Below are 17692 nucleotides of genomic sequence, written 5' to 3' on the forward strand. Positions count from 1 at the left end.
CGCATGCTTGCGGGTCCTGCAAGTGTGGCTGTATGGCCGAAAAATGCAATATCATCAGCGTATGCAAAGTTTTCTGCAAAGACAAGCCCAGCATCGATAAAACTCTTTCTATCATAGAAGAGTTTGGTTCTGTTTCCGGTGCGCGGATGAATAACACCAAGAGCTCATGGCTATGGTTTGGATATTGGGCCATTACACCATCACATTATGCTGGCATTGAGTGGTCCTGTGTGCCACCTAAATATCTAGGAGTTCCACTGCATGCCTACAAGTTCAGTGCACACTACTGGAGAGAGCGCGTTCCAGCCCTCCAGCGCTACACAAATACCTTTGTCCCGCACCGTCTATCAATATTTGGAAGAGCAGAAGCCTGCAACATCTTTTTGGCAACTAAAGTTTTCTATGTCTTTCAGGTTCTTCACTGCGCAAGGCTTTACATTTAACGTTTTCATAGGATTTTTTCAACGTTTATATGGTCTTCCAGTTTTGAACCTATGAGACGCGACAACATTTTTCGACCAGTGAGTGCTGGAGGAAATGCACCAACTTCGCTTGGTGCATTTATATGTGCGACAGTTAGTCTCGCGCTTTTTCTTTTTTCGGGATAGCTCTCATCCGGTATTACGAGCTTTCATGCAGGTTAACCTGGTTCATGTCCTGCCAGCAGTGGCGCACCGACGGAGGGGGGGGGGGATTCGGGGGTTGTAACCCCCCCCCCCCCCCCCCCCCCCCCCCTGAGGCCGACTTAACCCCCGGTTATGTTTAACCCCTTTTCTTTCCTTACGCATTTGAGTACTGCAACTAAGATGTAAAACGCGCAATCGTCTGCACACTCGCAAAAAGCGCATTTTTTTGACAATCTCCCGTGAAGAAATCTAAATTAGTGCTGTTTAGATGGTATTGGCAAACTGTCAACCCCCCCCCCCCCCCCCCCCCCCCCCCCTGGCAGAGATCCTGGGTGCGCTACTGCCTGCCAGAATTGGTGTTGTCCTCAGATTTAATTTCTAGACCTTGTTTATGGGGGTTTATGCGTGAGGTTTATTTTTCTATTTCTTTTCTGACTGTTCGATTTTCTAAAGATTATTTGTTTACTGTGTCACGAAAAAATATTTACAAAGATTTAATATCGATGTTGTTCCCTCCGCCGTTTTATCGATCCGTATACATCACATTACCTGGACATGATGTGCTTGCGAGAATGCGCAAAATGCCAGTTCCCCCTTCTACAAAAACTTTTTTTATAAATTACACACTAAAACATTATCCGTTAAAACATGGCTGCATAAAAAGAATATTTTTGTTTCGTCTGTTAACTGTCGCCTATGTGACGTGCCTGAAACCATTGAACACTGTTTTATTGTTCGTAAAGATGCCATTTTATTTTGGGATGTTATCCACAGAAATTTGCAAAAATATTTTGATCTAAATTCTCACAGTATCCGCTATCTTGTTGCACCGTATGAAGATGTTCCATTCGATATGTTTTTACTGATAGGCCTTCATAGCCTATGAAAATCTCGTATGCAAGACCGAAATGCAGAAAAAACAATTTCCTCGAGATCACATTTTGTTCAGATGATCATACACTTAAAGGACATTTACGACCAAGAAGAATGTCGGCCGGCTTGGTATCCACTTTTGATTAGGTGTTTAACTTCCCCTTACAAGTTTTTGCTGTGAAGGACGGTGTTGCTGTGTGTGACGTTATCTTCATATGGACTGCTCGTTGACGTTTGATTAGGTATGTCCACCTAGTGCTGATATTATTGTAAATAGTTCCTGTAAATACAACATTTCATTCATTGTAATAAATACCATGTTAAAAAAAAAGTGGCTGTATGGCCGAGTGCAGCCACTTTTTTTTTTAACATGGTGGCTGTATGGCCGAGTCTGGTCCACGAACTGTCGACTGTGTCCACGTGCTGAAACTATAGATCACTGTTTTATAGACTGTACAGATGCTATATTTTTCTGGGACATTCTCCAACGGACGCTTAAAAAGGACATTGACATCACTCCATACGCAATTAGATTCCTACCGTTTAAGATTAGTGGCATGTTCGTAGTACTGGGTTTGTATAGCCTATGGAGAGCTAGAATGTGTGATCGCCATGCCGAAAGCCCGCGATCTACAAGATCATTCTTTCAAGAAAGTGCAGCTTATATAAGAAGTGTGTACGCCGTGCAGGAACCTCCGCCTGACTGGATGCACTTGTTGGACGCATGTGTGTGTTTGCCCGAGTTTTAAGTGTGTAGCTATGTCCGCACTGTAATATACCTTCCACTTTATTTTCCATGCATTAAAAAAAAAAAGCTGTATGGCCGAGTGGTTACGGCGCTCGCTTCGGGATTATGCGTACGTGGGTTCGAGATTTTTTTTCTTCATGTCACGCTTTTCCTTTTGTTTTCCTGTCTGTTTGCCAGCGAGGTCGTTTGAACCCCGGCGCCACGGCGGAAGCCGTGGTGCCGGGCGCCGACGCGAAGCGGCGGTCGTTGGGGTGTTGCGGAGCGCAGCGTAGCAACACCCCAAATAAAAAAATACTGCCGAATGACGGCTGTTGCCTCCGAGATTCTGGTGCGCACCTTTGTGTGTGTGTGTGTGTTTTTTGCACTTTTTTTACGATATCAGACATTACACCCAAGAGGCTTCACGAGCCTCTTGTCAGTTGTACATTAAGCATAACTTGTTAACTCAAGTAAAACAAGCCTATGTAATAAAATACGATTATAATGTGTAAAAAGCTTCAAATAAGCAGCTGCACATTAGCTACCTATAGTCAGAAAGCGTGGCTTGTCTATGGCAACAGCACTCCCGTTGAGGTAGATAGGCAGGTTATTTTTTTCAATGTTTTCAATATTGCCCCACTAGACAGCTAAATTTACAGATTAGATAAAATTCAGAAACTTGGGTAGCACGGTTAGAAAGAGAATCCAGGGTGGCGATTTTGTAGTGGTGCTTTTACCGACGTTATTCCTTTTCGCACTTCGTCAGTGGTCAAGAAGAGGCAACTCAATGCAAAGAAGGCCCTTGCCACCCGCGTACAGACGTCGACCGAGTCATACGTGTCGTACATTCTCGACGTCTTGGCCCTTTATAACACGGCCGACCCGAACATGTCGGAGGACGATAAGGTTAATCACGCCTTCAAGGCATTGCTGACGACGCCTTCAATTTACTGGTACTTACCAACGTCACGAGCGTCGCGATACAATCCTCGCAGAGTGCCGCCGTCTCGAGCATGTTACGTTGCTACGTCTCGAGCATGCTGCTAACTGCGCTTCTATTTCCGGCGCTTTGTAAAGAATTTTGCGACCATTGCACGTTCCTTACCGACATCTTGAAGAAAGACGTTCCGTTTTCTTACGGTCCTGACCATGCCGTCATCTCATTTTTCTCATCTCACTGCTCTACTTACCACGCCTCCAATCCTGGACCATTTCTACCCGTCTGCCTCAACGGAAGTTCGAACTGATGCCAGTGGTCATGGTATTGAAGCAGTGTTAGCAGAACGCCAGCGCGGACATGATCGCGTTATAGCCTATGCCAGCCGACTTCTATCACCCGCCGAGCGCAATTATTCAATCACAGAGCGCGAGTGCCTCGCTCTTGTGCGGGCGGTTGCGAAGTTTCGTCCATAATTGTACGGACGCCCATTCTGTGTCATCACTGATCACCACGCTGTCTGCGGCTATCCTCGCTCATGGACCCCACGGGACGAGTGGCTCGCTAGACATTACGCCTGAGAATACACCTTCTCAGTCGTAAATAAGACGGGACGCTTTGCACCAGGATGCAGATTGTTTGTCCCACTACCCCGGGGACAACCGGCAGATGCGGACGCCATCGCTTCCGTTTTCTCTGTGTCCCATTTGCTTCAAATCGGCAACGAGCAGCGCCGCGATCCTTCGTTACGAGCCCTCATCGACCGGCTGGCGTCAACGCCTGGTGACGCCTCTCGCTGGATGTTTCTCCTCAAGGAGGGGACATTATACCGCCGCAATTTCGATTCCCACGGCCCTGACCTTATGCTGGTCATTTCGTCACACCTGCGTTCGACTGTCCTCCGCCAACTTCACGACGCTTCCTTGGCTGGGCACTTGGACGGCCCTGACCTTCTGCTGGTCATTCCGTCACACCTGAGTTCGACTGTCCTCCGCCAACTTCACGACGCTTCCTTGGCTGGGCACTTGGGCGTCTCGCGCACATACGACTGCGTACGCCGTCGCTTCTTGTGGCCGGGTCTCGCCCGCCCCGTGCGGCGCTACGTTGCCGCTTGTGAGCCCTGTCAGCGTAGGAAGAAGCCCTCCACACTTCCAGCTGGATGTCTCCAGCCTATCGACATCCCGCCCGAACCATTTTTTCCGTGTTTGTCTAGACCTTCTTTGACATTTTCTCTCTAGGGCTCCGAAAATAAATGGGTCGCCGTCGCTACTGATTACGCTACGCGGTACGCAACCACAAGAGCCCTCCCGACAAGCCTTGCACTGCTGACGTCGCTGACTTCCTACTCTACGACATCATTGTAGTGCACGGTGATCCGCGCCAATTACTAACTGACCGTGCCGTAGCTCTATCTCGATATTCGTCGAAAACATATCCTCCGCTCCTGCTCGGCAACACACAAATTCAGCACGTCTTACCACCCACAGACCACAGTGGCGCACCGACGAGGGGGATTCGGGGGTTGTAACCCCCCCTCCCCCGAGGCCGACTTAACCCACCTTTTGTTTAACCCCTTTCTTTCCTTACGCATTTGAGTACTGCAACTAAGATGTAAGACGCACAATCGTCTTCACACTTGCAAAAAGCGCATTTTTTTGACAATTTCCCGAGAAGAAATCAAAATTAGTGCTGTTTAGATGGTATTGGCAAACTGTCAACCCCCCCCCCCCCCCCCCCCTGGCAGAGATCCTGGGTGCGCTACTGACAGACCAACGGTCTCACGGAGCGCCTCAAACGGGCAATCACCGACATGCTTTCGAAGTACGTTGCGGCCGACCACCACGACTGGGATCTTCATTTACCATATGTGATGTTCGCTCATAATTAATCGCGTCACGGCACCGCCGGCTATTCACCATTCGATCTCCTATATGGCCGAGAACCCGCGTTGCCCTTGAACACAATTGCTGCCCTCTCCCGCACGTTCAGCCACTGAATACGCCCGCGGCGCGATCGCACTCGCCGACCAAGCGTGCCAGCTCGCCCGCACCCGTCTCGAGGCCTCACAGGTGCATCAGAGACGCCTCTACGGTTGCCACCATCGCGACGTGCACTTTTTTCCGGGTTCTCTGGTGCTTCTCTGGTCACCCATCCGCCGTGTGGGCCTATCCGAAAAGCTGCTGTCGCGTTACACCGGTCCATACTGTGTGGTGCGACAAGTGACCGATTTCACATATGAAATCATCCCCACCGACCCCTCAGCGTCGTCGTGGCAACGTTCACGTAACGAGACTGAAGCCCTATCACACACCTTTGCTTAGGCACCGGGACAGTGCTTCTACCGCCGGGGGTGATGATACGGAACAGCCGCCACAATGTGGCTCCACTGAGGAGAAGGAAGACGACGTGTTGCCTATTGGTATGGGGTCGCCAACTGGGCACAGTCACAGGGATGCTTTTCTTGCAGTTTACAATTTCATTAGAGATACAAAAAGATTACCTTGCTGAATTTCTAAAATTATGAATTCTTCCTATTATTTCACTTCCTCATGACAAAATTGCTTTATCTCAAAATTAAGATTAGATCTCAAATTAAGATTAAGTTTTTGTTAAATTTCGCACAAACATAGTTGAAACCGCCTCCTTCTTGGCCAATCCCCCGTTACCCCCGTAGTGGGTATGCGCCAAAGTTTAGTAAACAAGATAAGACAAGGGTCGCCAACTTGGCCACCGTTAGCCTACGTGTAAATAGGCTTTACAAAATTGTAAGTAGGCTTGTACATCAGCTACGCGTAACATTATTAATGTTCTATTTAGGAAGGTGGGGCTGAATTTGCATTGTCATCGACCTTTCAATAATTTTTAAGGCTTGTTTTGTTTGAGTTAATTAACAAGTTATACTTCATGTAAAACTGACAAGAGGCTCGTGAAACCTCTTGTTTGAACCCAGGCCTCTAGTGTGTGACATGTATAATCAATGCAGTGGCACACCGACGGGGGGGTTTGGAGGTTGTAAACCCCCCCCCCCCTGAGGCCGACTTAACCCCCCCCCCCCTTTTTTTTTGTTTAACCCTTTTCCTTGCACATTTGAGTACTGCAACTAAGATGTAAGACGCGCAATCGTCTGCACATTAGCAAAAAGCGCATTTTTTGACAATTTCCCGTGAAGAAATTGAAATTAGTACTGTTTATAGATAGTATTGGCACACTGTAACCCCCCCCCCCCCCCCCCCCCCCCCTTCAGAGATCCTGGGTGCTCTACTGAATCAATGCAAAGAAGGCCCTTCCTGTCTATATGACGCCCCTACATATTGCTACTATAGCTGACAGACAGTTAAAGAAGATAAATAGCGTGGATGGTTTGTCGTGCGCCGTTTGAAACTGCATTCCATTGGAATTAAGACAATGCATTCAGCAGCTGCAGGGGTGCCGATTATTATTATGATGTATTCGCGTCAAAAATATTATGAGGAACAAAAATGTTCCTCATGGTAGATGCATTCGGGATAAACGAATTCGTTAGCTTTCTGGTTATTGCATTTTTTTTCCTTCTTCTTCTTGTTACGCAAAACAAGACGTCTAGAGGTCTTGATTTGCTCTAGGGGTCTTGATTTGGATCGTCATCGTGCACAGCGGTACATTCTTTCGGGAACAAAATTATACTCTACGAATTCTGCAATTAAAAAAAAATGTACAGTACCTGAGCTTAAATAATCGATAGCAGTGGCCTCCGAGATGTTGCGCGGCTGCCGAAAACGTGCTGCAACTGTGCTGTAATGCCGTTAGTATAAACTAGTGCATCTCACTGACGGAACCTGTATTTAATAATCAGCCACACATATAATATTTTGGTTGTAAATGTTGAGAAAGCGCATGCGTTCCATAAACCAAAGTCCACCCAGTGACCCAAGTCACCCAATCTACATGTCGACGTCGCGTTTGATGGCGCATGCGTTCAAATGATGCCTCTACAAACTATTAGAGCACACAGATAGACTCGTACTTTGGACGTTTTCAACCGTTCTTATCAAACAGCTTTCAAAATCTTCGTGTGGAACAGAATAACTCTATGGTGTGGAAGTCTCATTGAATCTCGGAGGCCACAATTTAGTTAGCAGAGGTTACGTATCTCTAGCGATAATAGTTCCCTGGCGGTCTTCATTTGCGACTGGATGGGCCCGACTGCGACGACTGGGCGTGTTTTCGATTGCGCCGCACTGAGCGCATTCTTTAGTCTTTGTGGGATTTCGGCTGTGCGACGGTGCGAAATCGCGGTAAACCATCGAGCAGGGACCGTTTCTGCTGTCGCTTCACGGCACCGGGCGCGTCTCGGTCCGCAAGACACGCTGTTGTCGGCGCCTGTGCGGGAATAAAGCATGCATGGGCTGCCGGACCGGCTGCCGACACTGCTGGGAGCTGCGACTACGGGCTGACCCCTGAACATCATGTGAGCTTGCCTTGAGGGTCACTGCTTGACCCTGCAAACCCGATCGTCTCCCGTGCTGTCACCGAGGTCACGGCGGGAGCCGCCGTCCAGCTGAGCGTTTCGCTGCGGCGGACGCCCTTGCTTGTATTCGACGGCTCGACAAGGCGGCGGTTTGCTTTCGAGGTTTTCTGTGTATCGCACGGTTGCCGACGGGGCGCCTGGGTTGAGGCAAGTGAGCTTCGGGTGTGTGGTCTGTGAGGTGCGTGCGTGCGTCAATGCAGTCAGCTGTTCCTCGTAGTGGCTTGGAGCGCGCCGCTGCACTGGTATGCAAGCTGCAGGCGTCTGCCTGCTCTGGCCCATGCTTACATTTTTTTTTTCTTTTAGAACTATCTAATTTTGCACGGATGAAAGCACGGGGAGCAGCTTCACAACTGGTTCGAGTTAACTTGCGGTGTGCATCGCATTCGGCCGAGCTGCGAGCACCGCATCACTTCACGAATACGATATGTTTTGCAAGGGGGGTTAGCGCCAAATTACGGCAATGCGCTGCTTGCTTAATTTACAGCAGTTAAGTGTGTTGTGACTGAGCATCTGTCATCTAGGCCAACGTCGCAATTAACATTGCCTCGGGAAAAACGCAAAACAAATGAGGGCATCTCAATTACCTCCGTAACTTTACCCACTTAGTATTTCCTGTCCATCTCTTCCTCAGAGTAATATTAATATGCCCAGAATTCCAACTGAGACTTATTCAGTCATTATACCGCCTGCTTGCAGCCGATATCCGCGCAATATATATTTGCGAACTTCCCTGTGAATCTGAGTAATTGAAAAATGAGTCAGACACGTCAGATTTGTTAGGTGCGATCATTCTGCTGCCTACTCTGTATCTGCCCACTTGGCCCCCGAATTTGTTGGAAAAAGCCTCCCTCCTAATTTAAAGCTTTGCTCAAAGGCCTACACTGCAGCACAACAGCACATAAGAGTGATTACGCAAAATGGGGGACCGTATTTGTGAATGCAAACTATGATAGTCTTTCTGTGTTTTCGTATCTCTTGCCCTATGTTAATCTTAGCTTTTCTAGTTCTTGCAAGTCATCACCGTGACATTTGTTTCAACACCCAATAAGAATTGCAAGTATTCACAAAAATATGTGTGATCAAAGTTCACTGAAAGCACCTATCTGGTAAAGCTAAGCGATCATTGAAGATGAAGGAGTCGCTCAAAACAAGGGATTACTTAGGGCTGTGTCCTCCGGACTAATCCCCACATTCGTAAGTATGCAGACTCCATTCTCTCACTGAGGGCTGGGCCACACCTCAGCTTAAGTAGCCATTACTCTTCAGTAATGCGTGGTGGAAGTTCTCGAACTGAAATTCCATATGTGGCACCTCCAGTGTGTGCTGGATGAATAGGAATGACAGCATCTCTCACGAACTTAGTCACTATGATAATTAGGGTTTGTGACTGAATACATTTTAAATCAAGAGCTTGAACCATGGGTTAAAGAAAGGAATGAGGAGGAAGCAGTGTGCAATGCGATTGAATATAAACGAATCAGCCCAACACGTGATCGTCGCATCGGAATGCGCAGTACGTTTTAATGTTCATTCTCTGCAGGCAGAGCTACGGCAGGGCAGCCAAACAAGTGTACATCGGTTAAAAACTACTGGAAACCAAACATTCTCAGCCTATAAGCCGAGTCTCAATTGTCACGTGTTTGGCTGATACTGTGGAAAAAGTGAAGAGCATGGCTTCAAGGAGAGCTGGGTTGCCATGGTGGTTGGCTCCGTATCGTAATGCTCCCTCCTACAGTTTATTTCATTCCTCCATAGTTTGAACACTGTCTGGTCAGATAACGGTATCATTTGTAAGCATGCCTTGCAGATCGAACACATGCTTACGAGCAAGCTAAGAAATGGGACGTCAGACTCTGTGGTGGGACATTTCCGACACATGAGCCTAGTGGTAAACAGAGATGAGTCATTAGCCATTATTTCGGGAAAAAACGTGTCCGAAATTTCCACTTATTCAAGCAAGGCACTTTGCATGACATGTATTCTCTAGCCCTGGGATGAATGCTTAAGAATATCACCAGCAGGCACTGTGTTCACAAGTGAGAATGTCAAGGTAGTGCATCAAAAGCAAAATGACTGATGAACATAATTCTGTTTAGAGTATGCCGCATACATCTTGGGACACTTCTGATGGGATATATACTGCAAGTTTGAATATGTGATATTGGTGTTACACGGCCACTTTATATCGTGATCGAGCCTAATCTGGACCGAATTTCTTGATCGCGATTGACAGTAATCGCTGCTACACAATTCCACAATCTGAATCGAGTTTGCATGAGCTCAAGTGCACCAGGTGTCGTTGGCAAGCCCAAATCACTTATCACGTTTGTCTAATATGCTGTAAAAATTGTAATGTATAAATCTTTTTATTTTTCAAGAAAATTTTATTCCGCTTGTCATTGTGGGTAAGGCTATTATCATCTACAACTCTCAGAAATACGTGGTCATCAGCCTACAACTATGATCAAGACTCCTTCGCGATTGTGTGGATCTGGATCGAACAAGATTCCAATCGAAAGTGGCCTTGTAGCAGTACTGAATCCAGACCGAGCTCCATCTGTATCAGGGCCCTATTACGATCGAAAGTGACTGTGTGACACCGACATTACTAAAATGAGTTGGAAGGTAGATGATTAGGGGGTGTTAGCTCTCGGTAGGTCGTCATGGATTGCATTTTTTTTTTCACAATGATTTACATCATTTTTCAAGTGGTTGAATAGGTGCTCTGCAACTATGCCAGACATGAAATAGTTGATGTTGTAATATCTGAGATTCCACTAGAGAGTTCTTGCATTGAGTGCTCATTCTGCAAACCCGACAAAACTCTCTGAAGAATTGAAAGTTCCTAATCCATTCTGCAACTGTATGCTTTTCAGACTTTTAAAGATGCAAGAAATGTGGTGAAACTAAATTTTCCATGGGCAGATTTAATTGGCCCCTTGCGATTACCGGTGCATTGGGATCAAGGGACGTGCACAGATATTGAAGCATTAGTTTGTGTTTTTTACTTCTGTCAGGGTCAGTGGTACCTCTCGATGTCTGTACAATTCTTGTCAGTGTCGGTAGAACGAACTGGTTATACTAATGAAATGCAATTGGCTGCCTCGAATTAGGGGCAGTGCCGACCTCTGCTCAAGCCGAGGTGTGCTTATCAGTGCCAGGTTAGCTGTAGGCTCTGAGTCTTTCTGAGCTTGTAAGCTACTGCCGCAGCTGATGTGCTCTTTTCGAAGGGCGTGAAATTGAAGCGTTTCGTTGCCTTTTCTTCTAATCTCGCAGAAGACGAGGAGGAAGACGAGGACAGCCCCCAGGAGGATGCCATGAACAACCATGCGTCCACGCGGATCGATGGGGGCCGCCGGGCCGTCCGCCGCAGTAACCTCAAAAAGGACAAAGGTCAGAGGAGGGCACCTCCATTTGTTGTGGCATTCATTGACGGATTGGTTGATGGATGCCGTTTAAAGGAAGTCTGACATCGCATTGCAAAGTTACTTTTTTTTTTATTAAACAAAGGTCAAAATCCTCTAAACCCTGGAAAAAAAAATGACGGAGCGTCCCTGAGCAATTTGTGATAATACAGATTTCTGTTAACCATTTTTGGCATCCAAGATGTGACGCCATGACATGTGCCGTGACATCGTAATACATTGGCTCTCTCCGTTCCTGCGATTGCTGCGGTGTCCACACTTGAGCATAGCCAGAAAAAAATGCTCATAGCAGTTGTTTGTTTTTACGAGCAACGTCATACGCACCTAACCTTAACTCTTTTGTTACCACGCCTATTCGCGACTCCAGCAATTCATGAGACACCTCCATATATCCGCCATATTGCACAGTGTAGCCAGACGTGGCCAGATTTCACAGCGTCCCCTGCAGTTCATTTGAGTTGTGAATAGATCAATAAATTTGGTCAACAGTTTTTCTACGTGTTGTTAAACATTTACGTTGCAATTCTTCTACTAGCAACATCATGCACCGCCTAAGGTGATGACTCAACTTTAACTATTTGTCAGTTTTCAGAATTTTTGGCAAGATTGGGAAGTCTGCAAAAAATAAAACTTCAACTGGAGGTATCATCGAAACTAGCTGTCAGTGCTCCTAGCACTTCTTTAGTAAAAGGCACAAAATTTGCGCTTTTACTATGTGCCAAAATGCCACAGTAACTTAAGTGACAACCAGGTCCGACATTTTGAGACCCACATCATTAGCAAATTAAATATTTTACAAATGTTTCCCAACCTTCATATTTGTTAATTGTCATTCTTTTACATGAGACAAGCATGTGTAAATATTATGCAACATTGATATTGCATTTCTTTCTTTCTTTATTTATTTATTTATTTATTTATTTCAAGTACCGTCAAGGGCCACCGGCATGACGGAGAGCAGTGGGCTAATGAGATACAACATGTGCTGAAAATGTTAACAGAAAACCATGGTACACGGCAGTCTTGAAGTTGTTGGAACCTGTGACGGGATGGAATGCGATGGAAAGCGACGGAAGTGCGAACGTGAATCCAGTTGGCGCATGTCCTGGGATACAAAAGTAGCTGAACAGGTTCCAGTGGTAGGCTGGCTCGTGGAGTAATATAAACAGGAGTGCCGACTCACCTGATAAGGCATTCCAGCTAATGTCCCGCTGATCCACCTGCTTAGTGGCTTAAGTCAAAGATGACACGGAAATTTGTTACTAGCTCCGCAGAGGTGCGCCGCACTGTGTCACCTGCAGTGGCCCACGTGTGCTTTAAGCGTGTAGCGAGACAAGGTGGGCTTTCTGTTGGTTGACTAATCGGTTGTACAACCGTGTACGTACTTCCGCCGTTACGCACGTGGTGCTGTCTTCGCGTATGCTGTGACCGCTTTTCGCCTGCTGAAGTTCGCGGGATGTTTCGTTGCTTATAAATGCATGAAAATGTACTACATGCTGTAGAAGCCAGCGTCCATGGTAGCAGCTATTAAACAATCCAATTTTGTATGTTGGTATGTTTTTAATGAAGTTACATTTAGTATTATTATGGTGAAATTAAAAGCTGTAAACATTTGCCTCACATTTGTGGGGATTCAGTATATCACTGGCAGAAACACTGATTGATAGCTTTGCTTGTGCATGTTTTCGCATCTTGCTCGTGTTCATGAACTGCAATTTACGACATGGTTCGGCCAGTGTCGTGACATGCCTCAGCCGACATGCTATGTAATATTGCTAGAAGGAGAGTACGAGTTTGGGGCTAAAGATGACAATGTTATTGACTTGTCTGCTCTGCCATTTTCTTGTATATAATCTGTACCGTATTTTCGCGTGTATAACCCGCCCTTGCATATAACCCGCACCCCTAAATTCGAACTCCACGAAAAAGAAAAAAAATAACCTCGCTTATAGCCCGCACGCTTATCCGAAAAAATGAGGACTAATGAGGAAGTTACAACTAAGCGCAGTCGTCATTTTGTTTTCAAAACACATTTATTTCGAAATGACTGCTGCATTGTTGTCAGTGCTGTCCGATTCACTGCTGCCATCCAAGGCTTCATCGCCGCTCTTTCGAAAGACGTAATTGTCTTTCGAACCATCTAAGCTGTTCCTTACAGCACATTTTTTGAAGCGCTATGAGACTGCCGCCGAGACACACTCATGATGCCGAAACAAGGCTGGCCAACTGTGCAAACTGGGCGTACAAGAAATGGCACCTGACTCGTTGCAAAACTGTGCAGAAAGCATGGCGAAAAGCGTGTAACCAGACTATGGATGTGGATCTGGCTATAACCTGTGTTGGCCTCTTATTGGCTTAACACACGTCGATGTCGATAAGACAATGCGGACTCTGCACGGCAGGCCGTGCGTTGCAGTGAAGCTGACCCCCACCCCCTCCCTTCGCGAATATTCGCAGATAACCCGCAACCTCACTTTTTAAGCAATTTTTTTAAATTTTTGGTACGGGTTATATGCGAGAAAATATGGCAAATACATTTCCCGGTTCCTTACTCCTTGTGCCACATTTTGGCTGAGGTGCAGGGTGCCCTGAGACCAGGCTAACATCTCCAGTTAGAATTAAAGTTTTCAATTAGACCACTTAATTCGGCGACTGGTGGCAATGGTCTCCTAAAACACTGCGGCCCACCCGCCATGGTTGCTGAGTGGCTATGGTGTTGGGCTGCTAAGCACGAGGTCATAGGATCGAATCCCGGCCACGGCGGCCACATTTCGATGGGGGCGAAATGTGAAAACACCCATGTACTTAGATTTAAGTGCACATTAAAGAACCCCAGCTGGTCCAAATTATTCTGGAGTCCCCCATTACGGTGTGCCTCATAATCAGATCGTGGGTTTGGCACGTAAAACCCCATATTTTCTTTTTCCTGCTGTCCATCAAAAAAATCACCACACTTTTGCTTTATGCTGAAATTCTGCTTGAAAAAATGCAGTATTATTGGAGTGATGGTCGTGAATGTAGTACTTGCACTGGCACCCATGCAAAAAGCATTTCATATCGATTGCTACTTAGATTAGCTTAGTGCCCGCAAGCACCATCAAATCCAATATGCCGCTGCTGCTCCGCTCAGATGGTGCGCTGTTGTCGCCTTTGACATCGTTAGTAGAAGTGTGACGTGTAAATTTGGCTATGCAAAACATTTTTACTTTTGGAGATAAGCTTAACGTGGGTCTACTGGTTGCAGTTGCAATAAGAAAATGCACCGATACCGCTCCAAGTGGTGACCACGGCAAAGCACGCCATCCTGCCACTTATATATGTCGAGAGCTGAAAGGGTTCTCGACGTGTTTGTTTCTCAACTTGACCGCCGCGCGGTGTGCACATTTGATGCCAATAGCTAGGGAAGAAAGAAATGAAGGAGAGAGGAGGTGATCCGAGACAGAGAGCATGTCGCAGTATTGGGCATCTTTAATCACCTGGACGTAAGTTGACCACGTCAAATGGATTGCAAGAAAGGAGAGTCGGCACTCCTGTATATTTTACTGCGTGGGCTGGCTCTTCTACTTTGAAGCTATGGTTAGAGAATGGCAGAACAGACAAGTCAATAACATTGTCGTCTTCAGCCCAAAGCTCGTATTCTCCTTCTTCAAGCGTTGCAACAATATTACATAGCATGTCGGCTGAGGCATGTTACGACACTGGCAGAAGCGTGTCGTAAATTGCAGTTCATGAACACAAACAAGATGCGAAAACATGCACAAGCAAAGCTATAAATCAGAGTTTCTGTGAGTGATATACTGAATTCCCACAAATGTGAGGCAATTGTGGGATAAGAGAGTCGGTGCACCTGTATATTTTTACTGCGTGGCCAACTCTTCTACTTTGAAGCTATGGTCTGACCTATAGTTGAAATGTGTGTTGGGCGAAAGGAAATAAGTGTATTTCAAGACTTAGGTTATAATGGTAGATTCTACGAAAAAGGCTTGGATGAGCCGCTGAAAGGTCGGGTAAATTTAAAGTTCTTCTCATGGTCCTTGACGCTGGCGTGACTGTGAATAATTGGTAAGAATGAAATGAGCCGAGTGATATCGAATGCTTTTGACTGCGTGGATTAGTGCGATTTCAGCACGGTCGTGATCGAGCTCCTCTTGCAAGATGTCAGATCCGCTCTAATCATCTGCGGATGCTAATTGGTCGGATTATGTAATTCTGGGCAATGTGTGGTATTGCAGGCAGCAGTAGCAGCAGCAGTACCAGCAAGAATGCCGACCCCTTTCGGTTTGAAGGGGAGGGGCTCCTGTTCCGGGCCAAGCTCATCGGCAGCCAGCCGGTGCCCGAGGCCCGAGGCGACCGCATGTGCCAGGATGCCATGACTCGGCTCAAGGCACGTCTTCTCTTTCTTTTCTTATAATTTTCAATTAATTAATTTCTCCATAGTGGTCCGAGGGCATTACATAAGGGGAGTCCTCAGCATATGTTTTCTTTGCTCACAAGAGAACACAATATAAACAAGAAAAGTGAGGGAAAAAGCAGTCGGTTATTAAGCAGAAATAGAAAAGCACAAGTGTGAATAGAGCTAATAACAAGTTATTACGCAAATGCTGGGTCAATTTCAGAATGCGAGTAAGAGAATCGTCTCAATCTTCAATGCTGGAATAGTGATCTGAGTGAACAATAGGTAATCTGCAACAGAAAGAACACAGGCATGTTATGCGAAGTATTATTTTAAAGTGTATTTGGGGTGAGTGCATTGCTAAGGATGTGGAAAAAGGTTAAGGCACATTGAAAACGAGTTGGTGCGACACAGCGCGCAATGTGTACAACCAAGTAGCCGATGTCTCCACTTCAGTATTTTATTTTATCATGGAATGAATTTCGTCTTGTTCTTGCCTCCCCTTCCCTATCTCAGTGACACAGTGCACCATCGTGGAAAGCCATTGCCAATCATGGCTGGCCCACAAAATGTGCCGGGATATAGGAAACGAGAACCTTTTTCTCTGCTGTCTAATATGAGTGCTTGTTCTTGAGTGTGTTTGACTAGTCGCTTTCAAGCACTCCAGTGTGCTCTCGTAGCACGTTTCACTTTCGGTGAGTCTTAATCAAGTCCTTGGAGTGCATTCACCTGGTTTATTTGGAGCACTGCACTCTGGCTTAGAGTGCATGGACAGACCCTCACATTTGTCCAGGGAGCGTGTCAGAAATACAACGGGAGATCCAGTCATGGGGCTGGTGCAACTTCCCTTTGGGAGTGCAATATCTGCACTACCTTTATTGACGGGAGTCTTTTGGGTGCCAGCTGGCACGCGTCTTTTGTGTCTGTCATGTTTGTTTACAAAAGAAGCAGCGCAGATGTGTATAGTCGACTTCCGTTAATTCGACCATAACGGGTCCAACGAAATTGGTTGAATTATCCAGCAGGTTGAATTAAAGAAGCGGTAGAAAAAAACGCCACAACACACCACTGATTCATTTGGCAGTATTTGCCTGATCCTAACAAGTACCCAAACCGAACACGCGCCCACTTTCTATGTGTCCAAAGTAGTAAACTAATGCAGAAATGATATTAAAGCTCCTAAACGATGCACAAATCTAAAGTGCAACCATATTTTTGGCAAGAAACACTGTTGCACAATGGTGGCCGGTTTTCTAAAGTCAGCTTTGCCATACGTTTTTATTTAAAGCCAGCTTAGCCACAATACATTTGTCTTCTGCGGCAAAGCACGCAAATGTAAGGCTTTGGTTTCGTGTCCGATTGCACCATGCAGGCAATTTCTGGCCCAATGTTCTTTAAAATGAAAAGGCATGCATTAGGATCAGGTAAATGTTGTAATCAAATATTGTAAGCTATGGTTATTGCTTGAAAACCTTCCTAGGGCGGGCTGAAATTAACGGTTTTCGGTGAGAGAAGACGGGGGTGTTCAGTGCATTCACTGTTCCCTAAGCTCCACCGAGACAGATGCGGCTACAAAAGGGGTCACTGTTGGGATCATCATAAGGGTCAGGCTCGTGCATTCCGACTAGTCAAGTTCCTATTATCCTGCAAAGGCCAATTTTAGGATTGAAATACCAAGGGTTTGCGCCCATAGAAATGCATGGGCGCCAGCTGGCACCTTCGGCCGGGATCGAATTAAATGGGAAATTGAATTAACCCGGAGTTGAAATAAAAGAAGTCTGCTGTGTTCGCTTGCAACCTCTGGTTGCTCTGGGGAGTAGCTGCACTTACAGCTCATACACGATTTTGCTGGCTCCAAGCTTCAGTGGGCTCCACATAATAGTAATTTGTGTCAGAATGCTGTAGGAACCTGTTGAATCTACCACAAGCCATGTATGCAGTGCCATTCTTGAGATAGAATGTGTCCACAAAGTTGTGTTCTAACCATCATCCATCCATCATTCAAGAAACTTGTTCATTCAGGGAAAGGATTCTGGTTTTTAATGTGATTAGCATTCTTTGGGAACTTCACCCAGTTTGTGTTGTGTTTGTCTGTCTGTCTGTCCGTATCTAACCTTTTTCTCGCCAACTTGGGTCGCTGGGTAGTCCGTGGACTATAATGGGCTGAGTACCAGGCTGCTGTGTGATGCGAACCTGGTTCGAAA

The 17692-nt window shown here is 46.2% G+C and overlaps 1 protein-coding gene across 7 annotated transcripts in view; it reads left to right on the forward strand.

Annotated features, from left to right (window-relative positions):
* The window catches only part of LOC119433785 (protein disabled), a 109242-nt gene that overhangs the window by 50302 nt on the left and 41248 nt on the right, over nucleotides 1–17692 (forward strand). For 5 of the 7 annotated variants that reach the window (XM_037701038.2, XM_037701039.2, XM_037701043.2 and 2 more), the window contains exons 2-3: nucleotides 10947–11063; nucleotides 15328–15479. In XM_037701038.2, the coding sequence (XP_037556966.1) occupies nucleotides 10947–11063; nucleotides 15328–15479 (269 nt within the window). Of the gene's footprint in view, nucleotides 1–7386; nucleotides 7611–7631; nucleotides 7913–10946; nucleotides 11064–15327; nucleotides 15480–17692 lie in introns of those variants that run through there. The other 2 variants (XM_049658956.1, XM_049658957.1) reach the window with 2 other exon arrangements.

This window comes from Dermacentor silvarum, chromosome 11 (assembly GCF_013339745.2).
Source record: "Dermacentor silvarum isolate Dsil-2018 chromosome 11, BIME_Dsil_1.4, whole genome shotgun sequence".
NCBI classification, from domain to species: Eukaryota; Metazoa; Arthropoda; class Arachnida; order Ixodida; family Ixodidae; genus Dermacentor; species Dermacentor silvarum.